At 38.0% G+C, this 26,414-nt stretch overlaps 1 protein-coding gene across 1 annotated transcript in view; it reads left to right on the top strand.

Annotated features, from left to right (window-relative positions):
• Positions 1-26,414, top strand: part of LOC149570341 (phosphatidate cytidylyltransferase 1-like) — a 50,084-nt gene that overhangs the window by 13,619 nt on the left and 10,051 nt on the right. The window contains exons 5-9 of the mRNA XM_089822978.1: positions 981-1,137; positions 1,450-1,497; positions 1,624-1,710; positions 22,922-23,050; positions 23,188-23,244. Of these exons, the coding sequence (XP_089679104.1) occupies positions 981-1,137; positions 1,450-1,497; positions 1,624-1,710; positions 22,922-23,050; positions 23,188-23,244 (478 nt within the window). The remainder of the gene's footprint in view (positions 1-980; positions 1,138-1,449; positions 1,498-1,623; positions 1,711-22,921; positions 23,051-23,187; positions 23,245-26,414) is intronic.

Below are 26,414 nucleotides of genomic sequence, written 5' to 3'. Positions count from 1 at the left end.
TCCTCTTTGGGATATACATCGGCGAGGTTTTGGGTATCTTGAAGACCGCACTCTTCCTGGGGACAGTTGCCTTATCTACTAGGTTATGAGTGTATATTACTATATAGACTGGTTTGACAGTGTCCTGCTACCATGGTTGTTCTCTGTTGGATTATTGTATGAGGTCCAATGCTTTGGCATGAGTTGTCTGCTGCTTATCCTTCTTTCAGTCCTTGACTCGGTACTGCATTAGTACCTCTCCACTTCTTATAGTTCTTTGCCCTTGGATTTTAGTAAAATTTCACTCTATGATTAACAGCACATTGATGCCTTCTTCTCTCTTGACCTCAGCCATCTTCCAGATGACAGTCAGTTAGGGGTGACCAGTTAGGGATTGATAGCATTGCAGTATGTACTGATTGGGAATTGCTTATTGATAGCATTGCAGTATGTACTGATTGGGAATTGCTTTTCTGGTTTACTGTCTATATTACATATTGTTGTTTCTCTATTTGAACAGAAGCTCTTCTTATGTTATAATTTTGAATGGACAAATTCTTGCTTCTATTTTTGTGTTTTTCAAGGGTTCTCCTTCTCCTATAACAACATTCCCGTGTAAACTCCTGCAATACTTTTGCTAGATGGAATACCTGTTAAGGTTATATTAAATTTACTTTTTGACTTATTTAATCAATCGCAACAGTGATATAATTTCATTCTTTCTTTCTTCTGAAGTGTCCTTAGTTTGGAACAGCAGCATGTGCCTGACCTTCTAGCACTTGCTCCCTATTGATGAAAAATTACATATTTTCTATCCTTGCTGATGCAAGAAGCATGCGGGACACTTTATTATTGGTGTTCCACAACAGTTATAGCAATTGTGCCCCATTTTTGGCTGGATTTGTGTGTTTGTGTCTAGCTATATATATATTTAAATTTTACACAATATTGTCTGATTGGATGTGATCTTATTCTTAACTTCTCATTCTATTTGGTTGCAGGTTTCTATTGCCAGCTTCATTGATTGTCATCAATGACATTGCTGCTTATTTTTTTGGATTTTTCTTTGGACGAACACCTTTAATTAAACTTTCTCCAAAGAAGACTTGGGAGGGATTCATTGGAGCATCTGTGACAACTATAATTTCTGCTTTTCTGGTGGTCACTACAATCCTCGCTATTATGTTACATATATTTTGTCTGATACCTCCCGCGTATGCTAAAGATCTTAGATAGCTTTTTAAAAAAAATTTCTTATGATTCACGTAGATGGCTTGATAATGATCCTTACAGTTTTTACTTATTCTCCTCCTCAATTCTAAAGCAAGCATTTTATTTTTTGAGATAAGAATTTGAGGGCCTTACCTGATAAGAGTTCTTATTAAATCAAGGACATTATCAATTTTCTTAAATAGAGATTCAAGTTCATTTATCTCTAATGTAAGCTTAACTTTGAACTGTACTGTTTAGCTGGCAAATATACTGGGACGTTTTCCGTGGTTGACATGCCCACGCAAGGTGATGTCACCTTAATGCATTGAAATATTCATCTATCATGCATCTCTTGCAAAGTAAAAGTTTTTATATTTTCTATCTGGTATAATGATATGGAATGCCTAAAAATTCCCTCATGAAAAAACACAGGATTTGTCGACTGGATGGTTATCATGTGATCCTGGTCCCATGTTCAAGCCAAAGCTCTACTCTTTTGAAAGTTGGTTACCATCTTGGGTAATGCTTTGTCATGTGCCATCTCCTTTTCTCATGTATTCTTCATATTGTTCTACTTCTATTATGATAGAGTATATGGGGTAATTATCTTCCAAATGAGTTTCATACAACATAAAGATCACTCAATTTGTGTGAGTTGTTGGTTTACTGGCTATTTGTCTTCATCCATGCCCATCATTTCTTTCTTGAAGCTTTTCTACTTGCTAAATAGAGTATAAATAGACAGGTAGAGGTACAATTGACTTCTAAATTGAGAGGGAATATATTAGCTGACAATTCCAAGTTTTCATGTCACTAATGAAGTTAATAGCTCTAAATGTTTTTTTAGTCTAACATAGATAGGGATGGTTATAGCATCTGGGTGATCAAAGAAATAAGACAAGTCTGCCTTTCCATAGAGAAAGATGGTCTTTTACATGTCAGGGTTTTAATTTGCACCTCCCAGTGAACGAAAGTAGGAAAAGATGTGCAGTACAATTGCTCTTCAGATTAGAAGAAGAAGCTCCCTTTAAAATTAAAATTAGTTTACTATGAACAATATATGCTTGCAACTTACAATTTTCACGTTTCTTTGGGTACTTCACATTCAGACAGAATAAACTATTAATGTAAATCTTTGTTGGGTTTACCTAGTGCAAATGGTTGAAAATGCTGTGAAGTTTATTACTGGATCTTCCCCCAAAATCAAACAGTTATGCTTGCTTTAAGAATGAAGATTACTTGTTTGAAGGGGTTTATGTTTAAGATTGTATGAATCTTGATTTTTGGATTACAGAGGTAAATTAGGTAATACATAAATGCAAGATATACTTCTATTATCAACTCATAAATTCATACTTGAACAGCATCAAGATATAGGTTTTCAATTTAACCTTTTATTGTAGAACGATGGTCTTTTTCAATTAATGTGTGATATTCATATCTTCATATGCTCTTCTAAAGGTCTGGAAATTTTATTTTAATTGCTCCAGTATAGCATCTGTAACTTCCACTTTTATCTGACTTAGAATATTTTTAAATGATTAAAACTATGTTATGATAGTCAATTTATTTAATAAGGCCTGACAAAATATCTCTCCGACTATAGTTTGGTGGAAACTATATATTTAGCATTTACGGCAATATTAAGAATATATTTGGCCCTCTTTATCATTCTTCATAATTCAGATGAATCATATTTATTAGTTTTTTTCAAGCTTCTGCCAGTATTGAAATGTGTGGACTTGATCTCAGTTGCAATTTTTTTAATTGATCCAATAATCTTAAACCATTTTCATCTGCAGAAATATTGTGGCACATAGTCTTTCTCGACATGAATAATCCTTAGCAATATGTTGACTGTAAATTTATTCTCTGTTCATAGGTAGCATTCAAACCCAAAACTAAATCTGTAAATATTTTTTATTTCTGCAAATTCTAACCCTTTAAGCTGGCAGGATACACTGCTTTGATACCATAGTAATATCCCAGATCAGATATTTTCCCCAATTTATCCAAAAATGAAACACCAAAATTGAAATGACAGATTTGCATGTAAATCTCTTTCAATTAACCAACAGTAATACAGATTGACAGTAGAAAATATAGTTTTCTACAATGAATATTACACTAATCTTGAGCAAAATCAGAATAAAATCGAATTGTAGATACAGTAACTACAACAAGATTGGACAACAAAAAAGATTTGGAATACAATGTGAAACACTTGCACGATGTCTCCAATTGACAATGGGTTTCTGTCCACTGTCCAAGTTTGAGGGTTTCCTTCCTCTCACCTACTGAAAGCTGTAGCTTTCCAAAAGCTCTCCAAGAGAGAAGAAATCCAAAATCACTAACCAAGCACGTTACAAATGAGCTCCCTCTTTCCCTTTTAAGCACAACCCGTTGACTCTTCATATTCCCTTGTCCGTCTCTTCATTTTAATTCTCTTTTCCCTTTTTTCTTGTCCTTTTTCCCACATAAGAGAATAATATAACCTTACAAAGATAAGTGACTATTAATTTCCCCTTTTTATTAAAAGTCACTTTGTTAAAACAATTTGATCTCCAACTGGCCCAAAAATGGAAATCCCTTGGCCAAATCTCACATTGACCCCTGTACTATCCTGGTTAGCCCACAGGATCATGTCGAATAGGGCTAACAATGCATTTGAAAACAATGGTTAGAAAATGGGGACATTACAAGTTAGTAGAATGATCATTAAGGGAAGGTATTAAAGTAATATTATAATATTAATATAATGGTGATGTAACTTTATTTGAAGTATGTCAATTTTTAGTAACATTATTATGCTCTTTAAGTTGTTTAATTAGCTGAGTAACTTTCTATTCTATCTTTAGTTCTTAATCTTTTCCTTTATGGGCATATCTTCTCATAGATGCTTATTTGAGTAGTCCTTTCCTATGTTTAACATTGAATATCAATCGATTATTGTATTAGGCACCACTAGTCGATCTAGCTTATTGCTCTTTGTGAAAGAACACATCATGTACGAAACCATCATGTGCTTATAGATGAATTTTGTAAGGCTTCTTTAACCAATGTCTTCTAGGTTAGATCAAAGGCAATGTGCTACACATCGGGTAAAAAATTGCAGAGGGTTATTTGTCCATCAGTAGTTTCCAAACAATACACTCGACAATGTTGTCTACGATTAAATTGAACTACATTGTTGAAAACAGATTGATACAAGTATGAATATGTGTTTCAATAATTGTTTTGTCATTGATGTCAAATTTGTTACTTGTTGGTAAGACAATTGCTTAGATGATTTGAGTACTATCATTTGTTTGATTGATGAAGAGGATTTGATTAAATGAGGTAACAATAGCACCTAGAGGAAAGGTTGAGTTATGATATGGAAAAGGAGTACAAGGATCAATTAAGACAGTGATATTATAGTGCATTGGTAATCTACTTAAGATTGCAAAGGTTGGATACACTGATTAAGTCTAGAAGAACAAGAGAGAAGAATTGAGTTTACCAGGCTTGATCGAGTGGACAATAGGTACCGAGCAAAGTTAGTTGGAGCCGAGCAAAGTCAAATTCCAGTGTATGTCGAGTGATATAGTGTATGTCGAATAAAGTTTAGTTAATGCCGAGGACCAGTAAACTTTAGTTTGTGCTGAGTGATTTGATCGTGGATGCTGAGCAATGCAATATGTGCCAAGCATCAGAAGCAAGTTAATGTTGAGTGTCAACATTATGAGAAAGATCGTGAATTCGATGAATCTGAGTCGACAAGTTTGATTTCTTGGATTGTGTGAACCATGTGGAAGATAAGCTTGATGAGCTAGTGGTACAGAATTCAAGATGAGCCATTTTGAGGCGAATTCAAAGAGGATTGAAAGAGAAGTTTCTAGAAGGGAATAAAATGAAAAGATGGGTAGATTCATTGAATCCTATCTAATCCAACCTTACCCTAAAATGGACGATGGAGGATGAATGACAAAAGATCCTAATTTTCTATGTACAGAGATGGCTGGTCGAAAGCAAAGGTTGTCATGTGCGAGAACCTAAGGAAGACAAGGAGTCTAGGGTGTTGCTTCATTCAGTGACTTAAGAGAAGAGATTGCTATTGGCAAGCAAAGCAAGAAGGCTTAAGGGTATGGATGCGTGAAGGGTGAACAAGCTATCAGAGTTGAAGTGTGTGAAAACCAAGTAGAATGGAGGACTAAAACAAAGATCTATAATCTGCAAGTGTGTTGTAAGTTGTCTTCAAGTCAAGCCTTACTGTTACTTTCTAATCATTGTATCATTCAAGGGTAAATCCTTTGGATTAAGGTTGACCTAACAGTCATTTGTAGATCCTCTAACCAAGTGACATTCCAAGTGAATGATCTAAAGTCCTCTAACAAGGCTCACTCCTAATAGGGTGATTGAAATCCTCTAACCAGGTCACATTTAACAGTGTGCATTGTAACCTTTAACATGGTTGGCCTTTCATAGGGCATCACTTCAGAAGAGTGAGAATGAGTAGCATGTTATTGGTGGTTTTTCTCAAATTGGGTTTCCATGTTAAATCATCGTGTTAAATGTGTTATTGAATCTGTTATATTTCATGCTTACATTTTTGCAAAGTTGATTTGACAAGTAACCTACAAAGTTTAAGTGATTGTATGATCTAATGGATGCATGCATGATGAAAACAATTTATGGATATGGGTTCACTAAACTGTGAAAAGTTTTATTTGTATATCTGGACCTTGGATAACTGATTCACCCCCTCTCAGTTATTCTAAAGAATTCCAAGACATTTTTAACTTACATCTTTGGCTACTAGGTCAAACATCTTGGACAATGTAGTTGCATATTTGATCGTCTCTAATGCATTCTCAAAATTTGGAAACATAGTGCCAATATCATAAGATACAAGGAAGTTGATGAGGGTTCAATTTCGTTTATTTTTCGAGTTGACATTATTGTGCAATTTCGTTTATTTTTCGAGTAGCATGTTATTGGTGGTTTTTCTCAAATTGGGTTTCCATGTTAAATCATCGTGTTAAATGTGTTATTGAATCTGTTATATTTCATGCTTACATTTTTGCAAAGTTGATTTGACAAGTAACCTACAAAGTTTAAGTGATTGTATGATCTAATGGATGCATGCATGATGAAAACAATTTATGGATATGGGTTCACTAAATTGTGAAAAGTTTTATTTGTATATCTGGACCTTGGATAACTGATTCACCCCCTCTCAGTTATTCTAAAGAATTCCAAGACATTTTTAACTTACATCTTTGGCTACTAGGTCAAACGTCTTGGACAATGTAGTTGCATATTTGATAGTCTCTAATGCATTCTCAAAAATTGGAAACATAGTGCCAATATCATAAGATACAAGGAAGTTGATGAGGGTTCAATTTCGTTTATTTGTCGAGTTGACATTATTGTGCAATTTCGTTTATTTTTCGAGTAGCATGTTATTGGTGGTTTTTCTCAAATTGGGTTTCCATGTTAAATCATCGTGTTAAATGTGTTATTGAATTTGTTATATTTCATGCTTACATTTTTGCAAAGTTGATTTGACAAGTAACCTACAAAGTTTAAGTGATTGTATGATCTAATGGATGCATGCATGATGAAAACAATTTATGGATATGGGTTCACTAAATTGTGAAAAGTTTTATTTGTATATCTGGACCTTGGATAACTGATTCACCCCCTCTCAGTTATTCTAAAGAATTCCAAGACATTTTTAACTTACATCTTTGGCTACTAGGTCAAACATCTTGGACAATTTAGTTGCATATTTGATCGTCTCTAATGCATTCTCAAAATTTGGAAACATAGTGCCAATATCATAAGATACAAGGAAGTTGATGAGGGTTCAATTTCGTTTATTTTTCGAGTTGACATTATTGTGCAACTAGCTTTAACCCTCTTACATCTTTGGCCACTAGTTCAAACATCTCGAACAAAGTAGTTGCATATTTGATCGTCTCTAATGCATTCTCAAAATTCGGAAACATTGTGCGAATATCACAAGATACAAGGAAGTGGACAAGGGTTCAATTTCTTTTATTTTTTCGATCCGACATTATTGTGCAACTAGTCTTTGTTGGAATCATTGTTGCCGTTACATCAAAAGCTTGAGCTGTCAATTAACGTCACAATAGCCAGAGACAAGGATCCATGGGAGGCGGTTAAGCACATGTCACAAATCCATTGGTCTATGCTGAATGGTACCCTTGCCTAGAGGGGACGGAGACACTAACTTCCCAACAATCCCCCCCTTAGCATGACTGATACCACTTGTTGGAATCATCGTTGCCTTTACACCAAAAGCTTAAGCTGTCAATTAACGTTACAACAGCCAGAGACAAGGATCCACGGTAGGCGGTTAAGTGCACGTCACAAATCCATCGATTTGTGTTAAACGGTACCTTCACCTAGAGGGGACGGAGGCACCAACCTCCCAATAGTCTTAACCCTCTCTAGTTGATGCTCATTAACGATATCATTAACAATTTGTACTGCAAAATTGAGCATACTATCTGTCAATGTCTCACAAGATGGGGCTTTGTATTACAAAGTAATTGGTAAATATTTGTATGATATTAACAGAGACCAAGAGGTCAATATATACAAAAGAATGAGATGTTGTCTCCTTAGGAAATGATTACAAAGAATACTAACTTTCTATTCTAGCTAATAGAAAACTAACAATTATCTACAGCTAACTAAATTTTAGAAACATTCTAATATTTACAATAGATTACAAATAGAAAACCATTAACTAATAATAGAAGCTTTTCTGTTATTGTAATACCCCCTTAATGGTTAATCTATGCACAACACCAAGCTGTCCTCTGAATTTGACAAACTTATTAGGACCAAGAGGCTTGGTGAGAATGTCTGCAGTCTGATTTGTGGTAGGAACATACTGCAAATCTATTGTCCTGTCTTCAACTAGCTGTCGTATGTAGTTATAGTGAGCATCTACATGCCTGGTTCGTTCATGGAAGACTAGATTTTGTGCTAACTTGATAACACCTTTGTTATCAACAAACAAAGTGGTTGGTCGTGCTAGTGACATCTGCATATCCCCAAGCATCAGATGAAGCCAAATAGCTTCAGATCCTGCCTTAATAGGGCCTCTGTATTCAGCCTCTATAGAGGAGAGAGAAATTGTTTGTTGCTTCTTACTGGTCCATGTGACGACATTTGATCCCAAACTGAACACATCTAGAAGTTGACTTTTTATTTGTGAACCCATTGAGTCTTGGATTAGAACTTCGAGAGTAAAGATGTCCATAATCTAAAGTGCCCTTCACATAACGAAGCATACGCTCTGCTGGCATCCAATGATGGACCTTGGAAGCTGTCATGAAGCGTGAGATATAACTTACTGCGAAGTTGATATCAGACCTAGTGGCAGAGAGGTAGATAAGGTTGCCTACTAGTTGCTTGTATGTAGTATCATCTATGAGAGGGGAATCAAATTTAGTTGATAACTTGAGACCTTTCTCCATGGGTGTAGATGTAGGCATGCAATCTTGTGTACTAAATTTTTCTAACAGAGCCCTGACATATTTGGACTGAGAGATGAATATACTAGAAGACTGTTGCCAAATCTCAACACCTAGGCAATAATGCATGAGCCCAAGGTCAGTCATATCAAAAGATTGCCATAAATTTTCTTTGATTCACTGAATCAAAGATGCTGAACTGCTAGTGATGATCAAATTATCCACATAAATAACCAGAAGGATGATGTCATTGTTAGTAGTCTTGATGTACAAATTTGAGTTTGAAGAACTCCGCTGGAAGCCTTGATCATTGAGGTACTTATCAATTTTCATGTACCATGCCTCAGGGGCCTGCTACAAGCCATAGAGAGCTTTCACTAATCTGAGAACTTGATGTGCTTTTCTGACAACCTTAAAAACAAGAGTTTGTGTCATATAGACCTCTTTGTGGAGATCACCATTCAGGAAAGCACTCTTGACATCCATCTGATGGACCTTCCAGCCAAACTGTGCTGCCATAGCTAGGACTAATCTGATTGTGCTCATCTTTGCAGTAGGAGCAAAGGTCTCCTCATAATCAATGCCCCAACCCTGAGAAAAACCCTTTGCAAGTTAACGAGCTTTGTACTAATCCAATGTACCATCAGATTTGTATTTGATTTTGTAAGCCCATTTGGGGCCATTTGCAGCCAATGAGTTTTTTCCCTGGTGGAAGATTAGAAAGTACCTAGGTGTTATTCTTCAACAGGCTTTGGTGTTCAAATGCCATGACTTGTTAAGAGTAAAATTAACACTCTATAGGTTTGCTCTTTTTCCAAGTAGTTCTCCCATTAATGAGCTCATCATCAAAGATCAACAAGTGTTTTAACCTGCCATTTAGTCAGGAGAGGAGAACGACCAACATTAGTATCAGGAGATGCTTGGTGATCAGGTTACTCATCAGAAGAATCTGGATCAAACTCAGGTGAAGCATCTACAAATTGAGGTGATCCTACAGGAGAAGCTGGAAGTGTCTATATAGGGATCACATGTATAACTGGAGCTGTAGGAGCTACTAGAGTCCTCTCATTAGGTGGACCTAATGGAAGCCTAACTCCCAAATCATGAGCCTTCATAGGCTGGTTTGTTGGATCAGGAACAAGAGAAACAAACATGAATGGTCCTCGCTGCTCATCAAAGACTACATCACGACTGTACAAGAGATGAGATGTCTCATTGTCAATCAAGCGATAGGCTTTGTGAAGACTACTATATCCAACAAGTGTGAGTTTTTGACTCTTGGCATCTAACTTGGTGCGTGACACATCAGGGATCCAAACAAAAGCAAGGGAGCCCAAAACCTTCAGGTGACTGATTCTAGGCTTGCGACCAGACCAAGCCTCTTCCGGCCACTATGGGTGACCGGTTCGAAGGATAAACTGTAGTGTTAACTGCTTTTGCCTAGAACTGCTTCGGAACATGTCTGTATTCAAGCATGAATCAAGCCACTTCGGTGATTGTTCTATTTTGATGTTCAACTATATTGTTCTTTTGTGGTGTGTGGGGTGTGGTTAATTGGCGTTTGATGCCATGAGTATCCAAGAAGCTAGAGAATTCATCAGAACAAAATTCCCCCCATTGTCTGTCCTAAGAGTAATAATAAAATTTCCAGACTCTTTTTCAACTAAAGGTTTAAACATCTGAAATACAAGAAATGCATCTGATTTCTTTTTAAGAAAATACACCCACACTTTTCTACTAAAATCATCAAGAAGCAATAGAAAATACCTGGACCCAAGAACAAAAGGAGTGGCCATAGGGCCGCAGATATTGACATGAACAAGCTGAAGCACTTGAGAAGCTCACCATGAATCTCCATTGGTGAAAGGTGTGCGATGTTGCTTCCTAGCCTGGCATGCGTCACAAACTCCAAGCTACTGAGTTTGAATCTCTGGCAAACTGAGGACAAGCTCTTCTCGAGCAAGATGAGAGAGAATACACATTTAAGTGCCCATATCGTTAATGCCAAAGTGTGCTAACAGAAGATCGCCGAGCAGCTATAGCCAAGTTTTGAGAATCACTAGAATCAGTAAGGCATAAAAGACCATGATCCTCAAGACCCACTGTAGCAATAAACTGAGTCACCCTATCAGTGATGGTACACTCGTGAACTTAAGGTGACATCCAAGTGTGGAGAATGTCGCAGTAACTGACTAACTGAGAATAGATTTAGTTCCATCCCTGGAACATAGTACACATCGAGGAAAAGGAGATTCCTCCCAGCAGATTGAATCTGAATGTTGCCTTTGTTGACAACGGTGTACTCTTCTCCACCACCAAAAATAACAAAATCTGAATAAGGTTGGTAGTCAATAAACCAGTGGGTGAAATGACGAGAGGCATCTGAATCAATCTACTAGGCAGACGACTTCACATGATCCGTAGGTCTTTGATGAGAGGCATCTGAATCAATGTACCGAGAACGACTACACATGATATGCAGGTCTTTTAGCCATGAAGGTGTAGAAGGTAGATTCCGTCTGCTTAGTGTGCTCTGCACTGTTTGCTTTGGGTTGTGAACTTGATTGCTTAGATTGGGCAGCTATGCAATTTCGACATACAACCTTTATGTGACCAAACTTGTGGTAATAGTTGTATTGAATGTTCTTTCGGGAGCCTTCTGAAGCTGGAGCAGAGGACTTCTGCTGAGGCTTGCCTTTATCTTTTTGCTGAGGCAGCAAAGGCTTGCTTTGTGGAGGTGGAGCTGGAACTACTACCAAATTGTTGTTTCCACCGATCTTGCTGAAGCAAAAGTGTGTAGAGATCAGTGAACTTCAGATCAACACTAGAAGACCTGATGTTGAGAGTCTCGATAAAATGCTCGTAGGATTTGGCTAAACGTCGGAGAGTGATAACTACAGCGTCCTCTTTCTCTATCTTGCGACCAATGGCAAGCAACTGATCACGAATCTCCTGAATCCTATTTAGGTGAATTTGGAGCAATGTTCGCTCATCCATGATAATAGAAAACAGAGAGTTCTTCAAAAAGAAAGATCTGCTTTTGTCAGAAGTCTCATGAAGATTTTTGAGATGTGCCCATATCTCGACAGTTGTCTTGCCAGATGGAATTTGAGAGAGTTGATCATTAGCTACAGATAATTTGAAAAGCATCACCGCCTCTTGATTATTCAAATCCCATGTATCCTGATTAGTACCAAAGGCCGTCGAACATTGTGTAACACCCAGATCAATTTGATCGGTATTCCGATATTCAAAAATTGCTATTATCTGCTACTTCCAAGTGCCATAATTTCGACCATTGAATTTTGAATTGCTCTTGAGCAGAAGATTAGTCAATGATGCCATAGCACGTTGTTCAATGAAAGAGCATGAAAATTTGTGAAGGCACATTCTTGGAGGCAAAAAAATGGAAGACCCTTTGAAGCGGTACTTAGAAGAGAGCTTTGAAAACTCCAAAAGAATATGTTGTTGGTTTCCGAATCTATTGGCTAAAAAATTGTGGCACAAAAATTGAGGTACCCAGAAAAATCTGACAACCTAGTTGAGTTCTCAAAAAGCCCACTAAGAATCCGTAATCAAAATTTTTTTTCGAGCTCAAAAACTAGGGTTTCGAGCAAAATCCTACTTGACTGTAAAACAAGCTCCAAATAGTGGCGGATGTGGGCAAATTTTTTGTAGAAACCGACCAAGAATGAGGTGGATTTAGGACTACAACTACTGTGTGGAGGTCGCAATAGGATTGGGAAGAAAAAATGAAAGTTTTGTAGGCGTTTGCTGCTCCAAACGTCAAAGAAAAAACACGCGATGCGAGTTGAATATTACCACAAAAATGGTGTGTGATTTACATTTAAAAGACTAGGTAGAGAAATCATAGATGTGAGCAAATGGTAAGCCAATGAGATCAGACACGATACGAGGTCGCTGAAAGGCAGCAAAAATTATTAGACGTGAGCCATAGGAAATTGAGATTTTTGCTGGTCGCTAGCAAGAAAAATCGACCCATGATTTTGGCTATGGATGCCACGTTTTGACAGGTAAGACAAGCCCCAACAGCTGTATGCATATACAAAACTGCCTTCTAAAAAACCTTGAATCAAAAAATAGGATTGTGAAGTAGGTATGTGAGGAAAATTTATTTTGAAAATAATTATCTGTAAATTTCAATTAATAAATTATTATTTTCGAAAAAATTGCAATCATGCTTTGATACCATATTACGAAGTAATTGGTAAATATTTGCTTGATATTAATAGAGATCAAGATGTCAATATATACAAATGAATGGGACGATGTTTCCTTAGGAAACAATTGCAAAGAATAGAAACTTTCTATTCTAGCTGTAATAGAAAACTAATAGTTATCTACAACTAACTAAATATTAGAAACATTCTAATATTTACAATAGATTACAAATAGATAACCATTAACTATTAAAATAAGCTTTTCTATTATTGTAATACTTTGGAACCAAGATTCCAATCTGTAATTGCATCCACTATACCTTGTTAGTATGGTGACCTAGCAAGTAGTGTAAGTTTACAATTGCCTTCTTTGCTTGTCCATGGACTCTCCAAAGTGGTCCATCATCCTTGTGTAATATAGGTTGCAAAGAAAGCAATAATGTTCCTCCACTTGTGTGGCCACAAGTTGTAGAAGGTGTTGACTCAGATCCCTTGGAAAACTCATTTGCACCATCATCCTCATCCAAGTGATTCCTCCTAGTATATGTAGAATTAAAACCTATTTTATTCTTGGTTCTTTTCTTTTTGTCTTACTTTCAAGAATTACATGAAGAGCTTATTTTGCCTGATATGTGACATTTGTAGGACATGTTGCACAAGGAGTGGTGTTATTTCTTGGATCCTTTCCCAAATGCCATTTGAAACAATAAACGCTGCTAGTGATATCATTTGGATGCCATTTACATTAATCTTCGTTGTACCCAAAACTGATGTACAATGTGTTCACACCAAGTGTTTCTGATGTAGCACTTGTTAGGAATATTTCATCATTCATATGCTGCATACAGTAATTTGTTTTGGTGGTTGTATGAATATTTGTTAGTATTGAGCTGTTTTAAGTTTTTAGCAACTCACAAAAATAGAGGGTTGGTTAGAGGAGATGGAATAAGCCTCCCATTAAATAGGATATGCGAATCCTATACATGCAAGTGTATTGAACGAACATTGATGTCAAATAATAAAATAATATAATTTGTGTTTAGCTCTCTAAAATTGAACATGCTAGTAGAGAAGGATTAGGAACATGAAATAGCTTTGAATGTTAATCTTATGTAGGTTAGGATTAGTGTAGGATAGAAGGTGGATTGTTGTTTATGTGTGATTTCTTTAGTGTTTATGTGTCCATCATTCGAGTGTGCAGTGATTTCTTTAGTGTTTATATGTCCAAGTGAAGATGGACAATAAGCGTGCTAGGTGGGCCCACGAACTGAACCTACGTGTCTGCGGTCTCCCCTCATTGCTGACCCATTTGCAGCTGGTTGCTCTTTTCTTGTGGGCCAATTTGGGATCTTTTATATCACGCTTGATAGGCATTGGGTTGGTTCTAATGGCATCCTCTGTATCCGATTTCTCTCCCTTTTTGACAGGTTGCAGGCCTTTAGGGCGAAGAGGAAACTATTCCCTTTTCCCACTAAGATTTACTTAGACAAGGACCTCACTAGAACCCAGGTGGCAGAGCTAAAACATTCTAGAAGCCTCGTGGTTGAGGCTAGGCATTATGGTAAGTGGGCTGTGATACGTAACCTCAGGGCAGTTATTCATGACTCTCTTCCTAGCGGTTGGGTATCTAGACAGGCCTCCAAGGCCTCATGACGTTCTCGCTAGCAGTTTGACAAGGGTGGGCCCCACTTAGACTCCCTTCTTGTCAATTGCTGGAATGATAATGACTGGTTGTGGTCCCCTACCGAGTCTCTTTTGTGATGCTGTTGGTTTTGCGGATATCTTGGTTGTCACTGAGACACATGAGAGTCCTGTACGTCCCCACTCGGGTTTTGTTGGGTACCAGTGGCTGTCGATTTGTAGAAAGGAGGTTGGTGCCTCGGGTGGTGTTCGTGGCTTAGGTGGAGTTGGTTGTTTAGTTAGAGATGGTCTCTTCAGTGCTACTTTGTTGGTCCACTTTGACGACCATGCCAGGTTCTTGTGGATCTGCATCAGCCCTACTAGTTGGCACCAGAGGGATATATTTATTGCGGTTTGTTACTTTCCACTTGCTTCCTCTCCGTATGTCATCCACGATGCCGGTGACGGTGAGCCTTACTTGGATTTATACGAGTGCATCTCCAAGTTCGCGGCCATAGGTGACATCATTCTACTGGGGGATTTTAATGCCTGGACCAGGGATCTACAGACTCCTATGTACGACTGCCCTTCTAATTGGACATGTACTCCTAAGATGGATCCCGCTAGTTTGAGGCTTCAACACACCTTAGAGGACTTTCAGGGGCCACTGTCTATTTATGGTTGTCACCTCCTCCAACTCTGTGAGTCATCCAACTTGGTGATCCTGAATGGCCTCCCTTGCTTTCACGGTTCTGAGTTGTTCACCTGCTGACCCCATTGTGGGGGTGCTAGTGTTGTGGACTACGCCCTTTCTTGCGCCTCCTTGATTCCCTTCATTTGTAGTTTCACCATCACCCGCCTTCCCTAAGTCAACCATGCTCTTCTCAGCCTCGTGCTTCGCTTCTCCCCCTGCCTTCTGCTTTCGCCTCTGCCTCCGCCTTTGCTTCTTCCCTCCTTCTACCCCCTGCAGTCTGTTGGTCGCACCCCCGTCATCTTCCGCTTCCTCGAGAGTGATGGTGACCTTTTCCTCATCCATCTTAGACGACTTCTCCCCCTTGGTGGTTTCTCCGTGACTAACCAAGTCTCCTCCATGTTCGACCTTTTGGCCACTGCGATCTGGGAGTCTGCTCTCCTCTACATCCCTCATCACCCCCGCCGCCAGGCGTTATGTTGTAGTACTTGCCCTATGAACTGCTGGTTTGATGATGATTGCAAGTACTTCCACCGCCACCTGCGCTCGGCCTTGTTGTCACAGTTTGATGATTTCACTAGCTTGCGCTGCTCCTATAGTCAATTCCTTGGCTATAAGAAGCGTTCTTTCATTTCTTCCCAGTGTTGCTCCCTTTGTGACAGCCTATCCCGCAACCCTAAGCTCTTCTGGCATACCTTGTTCCCTCGCTGCCCCCCCACTCTGGATCTCCACTTCCTCACCGTCCATGCTTCCACTCTCTAAGATATCCTCGGCCAACCTCCTCTCCTCATCCCACCTGCCAGTTGCCACCTCTTCACCTGTCCGTCATTCGTGAGGCCATCAGATTCTTGAGTTCTAGTATGGTTGCCGACGAGGAGGGTTTTCTGGATGAGCTCCTTAAGCTCGGTGCCTCGGTCTTGGTTTCCTTTATTCTTGCGCTCTTTAATAGAGTTGTTTGCGCCGGTTTTCTTGATTCTTGGTTGAGACACATCATTATTCGATCCTCAAGACCGGCTCAACGTCGGACCTTGGTAACTATAGAACTATCATGATTAGGCACACCTTTGCCAAGCTCTATGCTACAGGTTTGAACATTATTCTTTCCATGAAGCTTGACAGGAGAGATTGTAGAGCCAGGGGCCAGGATAGTTTTTGTGCTTACAATTAGACTATGGATCACATTTGACTCTATGGGCCATCATTGAGGAGGCTCGTCACTGCTATGCGAAAGTCTATTGTTGCTTCGTGGACTTTTGTAATGCCTTTGATATTGTCCTGCGGGCGGCCTTTTTCGAGAGATTACGAGATATCGGGATTTCAGAGATTCTATTGAGAGCCATTATGAGGTTATACGAGTGTTACTGGTAGATTCGGGACGCTAGATGGTTTCTCAACCCCGATTCAGAGAACTATTGGAGTGAAACAGGGTTGGCCTCTTTCCCCCACCTTGTTTGGTGTCTACATTGACGAGTTGGAGACCTTTCTCAGAGTCCACTCACTCCCTACAGATGGTTGCTACCTGTAGTAGGTCCTAATTTCCATTCTCTTGTTTGCTGTTGACGTGATCCTTTTGGCTTCCTCTCCTGAGAACCTTCAGAGGCTTCTTGATGGTTTGTCCTCCTTTTGTGACTTGCGACAACTCTCTATGAATCTGGGTAAGACTCGGGTGATGATCTTCAATTGTTTGAAGACCTCTCATCTACACTTTTACTTCTAGGGTCACAAGATCGAGATCACCACATCCTATGTGTATCTTGGGCTTAATTTCTCTGGACCTCACTTCAGTTTGAGACTCGCTATCCAGTCAAGAGTTAGTAAGGGTATGGGTCCCCTTGCCATGCTCAAGAGACAGTGCTTCAGACACCACTTCTAGAACACTCAGTCCAAGCTCTCCCTCCTGGACTCTTTGGTTAGACAGACGATTCTCTATGGCTTGGTGGTTTAGGGGACTTATCTTCTTGACTCAGATTGGGCCTCCATCGAGTGTGTCTAGACCCTGTTACTCCGATGTATTATCAGATGTCATCGGCTCACCCCCCACATTATTATTCTGGCGGAGTTTGGGGCACAGCCGTTTAGGATGGCCACCATTTTCGATCTGATCTGGTTTCTTCACTGTCTCCGTGGTTTTGCAGCCTCTGCGGAGGACCGACGTAGATGCTCTTATTTGGCCTATTGTTCTTCGGTTAGTGTGGCGGCCTCTGACCCGACCTTTCAGGCCTGTTGCTGGTTTGCACAGGCTTCTTTGCTGAGCTCGATTAGGATCAATATTGACCACCTCCCCCCCTTCTAGTTCTCACTAGATGCTCCTACTTACCTCCTCTTATGACATGAGTTGAACAAGCACATCATACTTGACATTTACAGACAGTATATTAGTACAACATGTTGTAACACTATTGGTGGGTTGCGCTCGAAGATGGCCTTCTATGCTGAGCACTTCCTTGTCATCTGGGATGGTATTATTGTGCCCCCTACCTACTTGTCTCAGCATTGGTGTTTACATATCTCTTTTGGCTCCTTTAGGGTTGGCCCCCACCGGCTATGTATTTAGATAGATCACCACATTGATAGAGAGGAATGCACGTGTATTTGTGTTCTTTGGGCATGGCCGAGATGGAGATCCATTTCATCTTTCACTGTCCCACCTATTATGAGATTCATGGGCGATTCTATTGCTTATTCAGGGAGTGTAGTTCCCTTGAGGCCTTCTTTAGCTTTACGGACTAGAGATGCCTTGCTTTGTACCTCAAAGAGACTATGTAGTTTTGCGACCATACGTTACAGATCCGTTTCCCCAAAGGGTGGCTTCCACTCATCCCATTACCGCTTTCTTCTCCCCCTCGTCTCCGATGCGTGTAACTAAGCGGCCTCCCAGTGACACCACCACCAATCACTCCAGATCTGTGAAGCCTTGCAATGGCTATACTCATTAGCGACACCCTCCCAGTACTTCTTAGCGATGCGCTGGGCCCTTGCTCACTGTAGCCCTTACCCTTCGGTGCTTGGCTTCTTTTCACTGAGGAAGGATTCTTAGTCCTTGCCTCATTTGTTTGCTTCTCGCTTCTTATATCTCTTTTATTTATGGCTTTTCTTGTTTTCTTTCTTTCCCAGACACCATTTGGTGTCTTGTAGTGGGTGGCCTTCTGTCTTGTAAGTTTCTTAGTTCCATAGACCCTCATGGTTTTTCGTTGGACATTAATAAACTTATCTTATCTTAATCTTGTGAGCCATATTTTCTTCCATCAACCTATGACGAATACTCTACACATTACTTGATATGTCAATTGCTGAGTTTGTCACACTGACGTGGCTGAGAAATAACGATTATTTGCTAGCAAAAGGCGACTAAGTGAAGAGGTATTACATTAGGGTGTTTCAATTTATCATCAAGTCATTGCAGATGTAGAACCTCTTGATTCGTGATCACATATTAAGGAGTCTTGTAAACCATATTGACTAATGCCACTTCTTCAGTATTAAGCATGTGGAAAGTGAGTGGAAGCAGATCAGATTGGTACAAGCATCATATAAGGTAGTCCATTGGCTACTTATTATGCATTGATAAATGTGCTGTGATAGAGATATTATCCATTCTCAAATAGAAGGATACCAAGAAGACAACAATCTATTAAAGGCTCATGGATATTGATTATTGCCAAAGTAATTTCTCTTTTGAGCTTGATTGTTTTGTCAATGAAGGTTTTGAAGGGCATAGAAGCCATTAAAACAAGCTTAGCACTCATAGAAGCCATAGGCGATGTAAGTAGGGGCTATTCTTATTTTCTTCACGCTATAGGTCTCTCGTTTCTTTTTGTGCAGGTTTCAAGCCAGGTGAACTCCAAGGTGGTGGTCCTCTTGGAAGTAGATTATATTCTTAAATTCTTACATGATTTGTAGTTGCTATTGAGATACATGAAGACATGAAGGAGATCTATCACATGTTGCAGCTGAGGCTAGACTTTTTCTGCTTAATGAGATATTGGAGGCGGTAGGTGAAGAAGAAGTGTAAACCTTGCTACACAACAATTTGTGGAAACTTAATTTTTTATCCAATATTGAGTGAATCATTCTTTGGCTGATGTACTTGATTTGACTAGATTTTGGGTAGAGCTTGGGAGTGCGTAACAGAGCTGGTGTTGCTTACATTGTAATTCAGAAAGTCTCTTCATAGGCTTTATTGTTCTCTATTAATATTGTGTACTGACCTGAAAAAATTACAGCACAAGATAAAAGCAAAACTACATTCCATTCATTCCTCACTCACCTGAAATTTCACATATCCACTCGTTGCTCAGGGCTCCAAGTTTTCTGTGCTTTTCTTTAATATTTGACATTGAATTATTTATTTTTTAATGTTCATCTTTGTTAGGTAGATAGTTTTGTATATTACAGCTAAAGTCAACCATCGCAAGCCTGGTGGAAAAAGATAACAGAAATTAGAAACTTACTTCACTTCCTCAAAATTTTGTACATATAATATTAAAAATAGGTCAATCCTAAGAAAATATATTTTTTTTAATAACATTTAGGAGAACATTTATATTAAATTGGCAAAAAAGTTTAGGTTTCTGGAATAAACTATCAACTGTCAAATAATTTTGATGAAATTTGCCTACGAAGGACTTGGGAACATGAACAAACCAGCAGATCAATAATATTATTGAGAAATAGTGGTAATTTTTGCAGCCTATTTAGTTATGTAAGCTTATTCTCTCCCATTGTCCATTTAGCATTCAACATTTTGACCGTTGTAATTTTACTGTCAAATAATTTTGATGAAATTTGTGTACAAAGGACTTGGGAACATGAACCAACCAGCACATCAATAATATTATTTAGAAATAGTGGTAATTTTTTGCAGCCGATTTAGTTATGTATGCTTATTCTCTCTTCATTGTCCATTTAGCTTTCAACATTTTGACCGCTGCAATTGTTAGCCCCTCTGTTTCTTTTATTTTCTGTTTGCTCTTTCCCGGACACCGTTTGTTGTTCTTGTAGCCTGCTGTTTCTTTGGTTGTACGCTTTCAGTCCCATAGACCTTTTGGTGGTCTTTTGTTGGACATTAATAAATTAATTTTATCTGCTTTGTTATTCTCTAACCGAAAAAATGGTTTCCATGTTGACTTGGTGGTCAAAACCTCCTTGGAGATTTGTGACATGGCTTAACCGCCTCCCTAGGGTTGGGTTAAATCTGGCATTTGTATCAGGCATTGACAGTTCAAGCTTTTAGTGCAACAACAAATGATTCCAACCTATCAGAGCCTTGGGTCACAGGTTTGAGTCTCCCTTAAGTGGGTGCTGAAGGCTCAGCTGGTGCTAAGGTGGAGATTGTTGACTTAGTCAACACTTCCTTGGAGATTCGTGACATGGCTTAACCTGCTCTCATGGGTCAGGTTAAATCTGACTTTGGAATCAGGCATTGACTGTTTGAGCTTTTGGTGCAACGACAAATGATTTCAACAACAAACAAAAATATCTTCCAAAGTTTTACCAATGTAACAAATGTTTCACAGATTCTTTCCTCGATTATTAAATGATATTTGATGTTTTGATATAATCTACTTTTTCAAGGATGTAAGAAGAGTCGAGACTTGTTTACGTGTGCATTTTGACCACAACCAACATGAGAAACAAGCTACCATCAAGGGAACAAATTGTGATATTTTGTCATTTGCACTTCATGTATAGAGAGTCAAGAAATTGAAAATCATCACAATGGAGTGAGTAAGTGCCCCTAGTACATGTACACGATATGACAAGATGATTTCAAATACCCTTTGAAGGTAGTGTAGCCAGTTTGTTTTTCTTAAACTTGTATCTTTTATGAATATGACTCATGAAACACAACCAACTGATTAAGAACTGGAGACTATAGAAGAGGAACAAATTTGATGTGTTAATCATGGGTTTGGCAAAAAGAAGGTGAAAAAGACATCCGGGATTTTAGGAATGAAAATAATAATCAAGTTGAAGAAAAACTTAAACAAATGAAAGTCCAGTATTTGCAACATTAAAGAAGATCATGGTACCACAATTGCAATGAACTTGAAACATAGACCAATATATTTTACAGCAAGCAATTCTGTACATTAATAGTTTAATACATTAATCATGCCTTTTTTTCATGTTCCTCTGTTCACTTTTCACCTCCTAATAATGGTACTAAAAATCAGTCACGGTCGAAATAGGTTGCATGACTGCAATATATAAAGAAAATCACCTTTTAAAGTCATTTTTGGTGGGAGAGCATCAGATGTGTTTTCTGCAATTTTTTAACAATTTTATTGTCATCTAAACACAAAAAAATTATGATTTTCAACAATTTTAAGGGGTCAATGCCAGTTTAAAAATATACAATTTTTTCTGGGTTTAAATTGTTTGGGGCACTGATTTATTTAGAAAATCATGATTTTTGGGACTTTCTTCAATTTTTTGCTTACTTGGTTTGGGCTCTATATTTTAGATGAACATGTCACAATATATTTGAGGGATTTCTGCTTCATATGTTTTTAAATCACATTATGGAAAAGAAAATTGTATATGGTACTCGTTTGAGCTGCATTTGTCTCTCTTTCTTTCCATTATTTTGTACACTATTAATATGGCCTGCAAGATTGTATTGTATGGAAAGTTCACATTCAAGCTGTGGAGGCATCCCTGCATAGTTCTTCAATCTTCAATGCATCTTGTCGAAATGAAGATGTCGATCTTTTTGGTGTAGTAGAGTTGCTACTGCCCTCTAAATTGTTTTGAAGCAACATGTATATTTTCAATAGAGCCTTTGACAGTGAAGTTTCAATGCTACCTATTTTATATATGCTTACAAAATAGATAAATTGGCATTCCAGGGCAGCCAAGATCTTACATTACTCTTTCAGAGTCATTTCAATTCAATTTTAGATTTGTTACCATCAATTTCAAATGTGATCATATCATTTCCACTCATGAGATGAGTCCCTACATCTGAACTTTGTCTTCTAGTGCCTCGGTGATATAAACTACTCCCTTTTATGAATTTTCTAATTAAGACTTTTGTTTGATACAGGAATCAGCTCATCTCTATGTTGTTTCAGTTTATAGATAGAAAAAGTTGAAGTTGGGATGATAATATGCTATTTGTTCCAAATTTGTCACCTACAACTTCCATAGATGGGTGTTTTAGGCTGCAAGAAAACATGCAATGAAATGCCACGTTCAAGATCAGTGAGACTATGCTCATGTCAAAGACCTTGAATATATATTAGTTTGAACCCTATTACAAACTTCTTCTTGACTTGAAATGATAAGAGAGTGACTTCTTTACTTAGAATTTACTCAACATCAAGGCAGAGTCACTGTTTAATACTTAATTAAACAAAGGCCACACAGGATTAGATTTTCCATGTCTGAATATAGTTTGTTTGAAAAGATAATAATCAACATGTTAATGGGAAGTGTATAACAATCTTTTGGTCAAAATTGATTTCTGGTTAGCAGACAAGATTTATGAACAATGAAAATATGTGCTGATAAGTCGGAATGATCACTTGGATATATATCATTTTGAAGATCTGCAATAAATAACCTTTTTTTCTTTGTTGATATGATTCTTAGTGATCTCCATGGGTTGAAATTTACATTTTCATTCATTGATGTGTTGAGGTATTTAGATGCAAGTCATTTATTGTTGATTATATCTTGCTCACTATGTAATGCTGACAGATATTGTACATTGGCATAACTCAAACTTTTGGTTTATGTAGTTTCCATGGAAGGAAATGATGGTTCTACCAGTACAAAAGCATGCATTGGTATTTGGTTTGTTTGCCTCAAGTATCGCACCATTTGGAGGTTTCTTTGCCAGTGGTTTTAAACGAGCATTCAAAATTAAGGTTACGCTCTTATGTGAATAGGCAGTTATAATCTGCCAACACCTCTTTATACATGATGAGGAAGAGTGTTTTTTGGTTATACTAATATGCATTAGACACGTCACATGAGAGTTCTACTAAAATACTTTGTCTAACAGGATTTTGGGGATAGTATTCCTGGTCATGGTGGCATTACTGATCGGATGGACTGTCAGGTGATGGTTGGCACTTAATTGTTCAAAATAACATTGTTTTTCTTTTTCTTTGTATGATGATACTTTTTCACGGTTTTTAGGCTTGCCATTTTTCTTGCATGACAAGGAAAGTTTCCTTTGCAAAGTTTAGCACACACCTCTATCATTATGGTCAATACCAAACATATTTGTGAAGACTTACTGCATTAATGAGAATTCATAGACATTGCTTGTGCATCTTGAGGCTTCTTTTGTCCGCACTTAGGCTGCTCTTTCTTTTCCTTCCATTTAGCGTTACAATATTTCATTATTCATAAACAAGTGATTACAGATGAAAACTTCTCCTTATATAGAGAAAGACACAGAACAAAATAGAAACTTTCTTAATGTAGATTTTGCCATCACACTAAAAGCACGTACTGGTGGTGGAGAGGGATCTCATCGGGGATATAGTTGCTACGCCAACACGATAAAGCTGGATACAGCTAAGTACCATGTGGGATTCACACCCACTGCATACCATGTCGATTAGCCAAGCTTATGCAGATGAAGAGTCTACGGGCTTGAGGGACTCAAAACGATGACCTGCACTCTAGTACCATGTAGATTTGGCCATTACACCAAAAGCATGTACTGCTGGGGGAGAGGGATCTCATTGGGGGTATAGTTGCTGTGCCAACACTAAAAGGCTAACAAGAAAGTTTCTATGTTATCTAGAAATTACCTAATAAACTAAAAATCCCTAAATGACCATTAATATAACATTAAATATTTCATTTTTTAGTCTTGGTTTTCAAAGGGAAGTTTAACCTTGCTGCTGAGAGCTGGTACCTACAATTCAAATCTATCAAGCTTACGGATTAGGGGTTGTTTTGCCACATTAGATTGTATCTTGAGGAGATCTTTCATGCTAAACACATTAAATATTTCATTTTTTAGTCTTGGTTTTCAAAGGGAAGTTTAACCTTGCTGCTCAGAGCGGGTACCTACAATTCAAATCTATCAAGCTTACGGATTAGGGGTTGTTTTGCCACATTAGATTGTATCTTGAGGAGATCTTTCATGCTAAACACTTAAGATACAATTTTGTCAAAAATCACTAAAAAACATCTGCAGATGTTCGCCCCAGCAAGTTCAGTTTTAACCGAAAACAAATTGCAAGAAACCATCATTTTTTGTGAGAAAACTGCCAAACTTGAAATTTAAGTTTACAAAGCATCTGATTTTGGCAAAAATGGGTAAAAAGTTTAAACTCCGAAATCCAAACACCTGACATAATTTCTGTGGAAAAAATTATAAAACCATCCTAGAATTTTTTAAGGAAAAGCCCCAACAGATGTTTTTTTAAAAGAAAATTCCTAACAGAATTTTTAAGAGGGACAAAATTATTAAAACACAACTTGATTTTTTTTTTCAAGGGAAAAATTATTAAGACCTGCCTTGAATTGGTTTAAGAGAAAAAATTATAAAACCCATCAGAATGTTTTGAAGGAGAAAAAAGTATTAAAAGCCCAACAGTAAATCTTTGAAGGAGAAAAAAGTACTAAAAACCAACCAATAATTTTTTAAGGGACAGAATTATAAACCCACCCAATATCCTTAATGGCAAACAACCATGAAACCAAGATTTTTTTGAATCCGCTCACATAAAAGTTAAAACCCTAGGTCGAAAAGAGTGACCACAAACTATGCCATGAAAACTCCTGCTGCAGCTGTCACCGGGTGTAGAAATGGTAATCTGCGGCTAAAAAATGGTGCTCACAAAAGATCCTTCGATTGCAACATGCAAAAAAATCAGAACAAAATGACCATAGTGTTTTCATGGGTCTAAAAACATGTAATGGCAGGTTGCGAGCAAGAAAGAACAAGGGAAACCTTCAATTCCAAACAAAATGATGTCAGAAAAGCTATCTTGTAGGTAAAGAAAACTTTGACACATCTCTAAAATGCAGCATTGACCAAAAACTGTAGCGACTCCTAAAAACCCTTCGCAAGGGCCATCTAAAACAGAAAAGAGATTTCAAATGGTGTCCAGCAAGAAACACGGCTAGACAAACAGAGAAAAATACTGCAGATGCAAGCAATTCCTTAAGAATTGCCGACCCATTAACTTCCACGATTCTGCAAAGGTGAGAATGCACCAAAAAATGACACCCAAAAACCCTCAAAATTGCAGAGAGAAACTCTTATTGCTCCAATAATATTTTAACTAAAAAATTGATCAAAAACTTCCAGAAAAAAGGGGCTGGATTTTTTATTAAAAAATTCGCCAAATTTTACAGAAGCCGGCCAGTCCACTCTGATACCAGGCAACAATATTTCATTATTCATTAACCAGTGATTACAAATGGAGACATCGTCTCCATATGTAGAGAATAATTGAGAACAAAATAGAAACTTTCTAAAAGCCTAACTGTTAGTGTAAATAATTATTATTTACACTTAAGTTTGCTTAGGATAAATGCATTATTTTATTATTTTAGATTAGGCACCAAGGAGTATGTGTACTCATATGAGTTGTCATAATGACAACACGAGTTAGCAACTCTATTTTAGCACATGGTGTCTACATCATAATTTTACATGACACACCTATGTAGGCTTATCCTCTCATCATCGCACTAACTCTTGTGCTCAATGGAGGATAATCCACTCTTGGTGGACATGTGCTTAGTTGTGAGGCTTATCATTTTGCTAACTCTTAGTCATTGTAGAAGCATTCTCGAGGCCTTTATATTCAGACACTCCTAGTGTACTTGTACATAAATTGAATTTCATATTGTTATTCTGATCATACTCTATTGGTTTATTTTGTGCTAGTTCTTGAGCTTCTTCATCTTGATGTCATTTTACCCTAAGGAAAATTCTTGCATGGTATCAGAGCCATAGGACTGTCATTTCATAGCCATTGGAGACCATTCTTGCTTCACCTCTTGGAAGGCCACCGATTCATATCCGGCGAATCTGCAGTCATTTGGAGCATCTAGAGCCAAAGCGGACCTCACCATTGCATCCAAAGCGCTGATTCGGTGAATTTTGACTATAAATTTGCCTATGTTGGGCAATAGTCAAAATTGAGGTAAATTTTTTTTGCAAATTGGCACCCGAAGGCCTGATTTGCAGAATTTGGCATGATCTATTAGATCTGCAAATTTATTTTTTCAGATCTGTATTTATTTTCTTTGCAATAT

The sequence above is a fragment of the Cupressus sempervirens genome, chromosome 3 (assembly GCF_028749045.1).
Source record: "Cupressus sempervirens isolate cs-2001-9-10 chromosome 3, ASM2874904v1, whole genome shotgun sequence".
In the NCBI taxonomy this organism is placed as follows: domain Eukaryota; kingdom Viridiplantae; phylum Streptophyta; class Pinopsida; order Cupressales; family Cupressaceae; genus Cupressus; species Cupressus sempervirens.
This window is presented reverse-complemented; position numbering and strand designations above follow the sequence as displayed.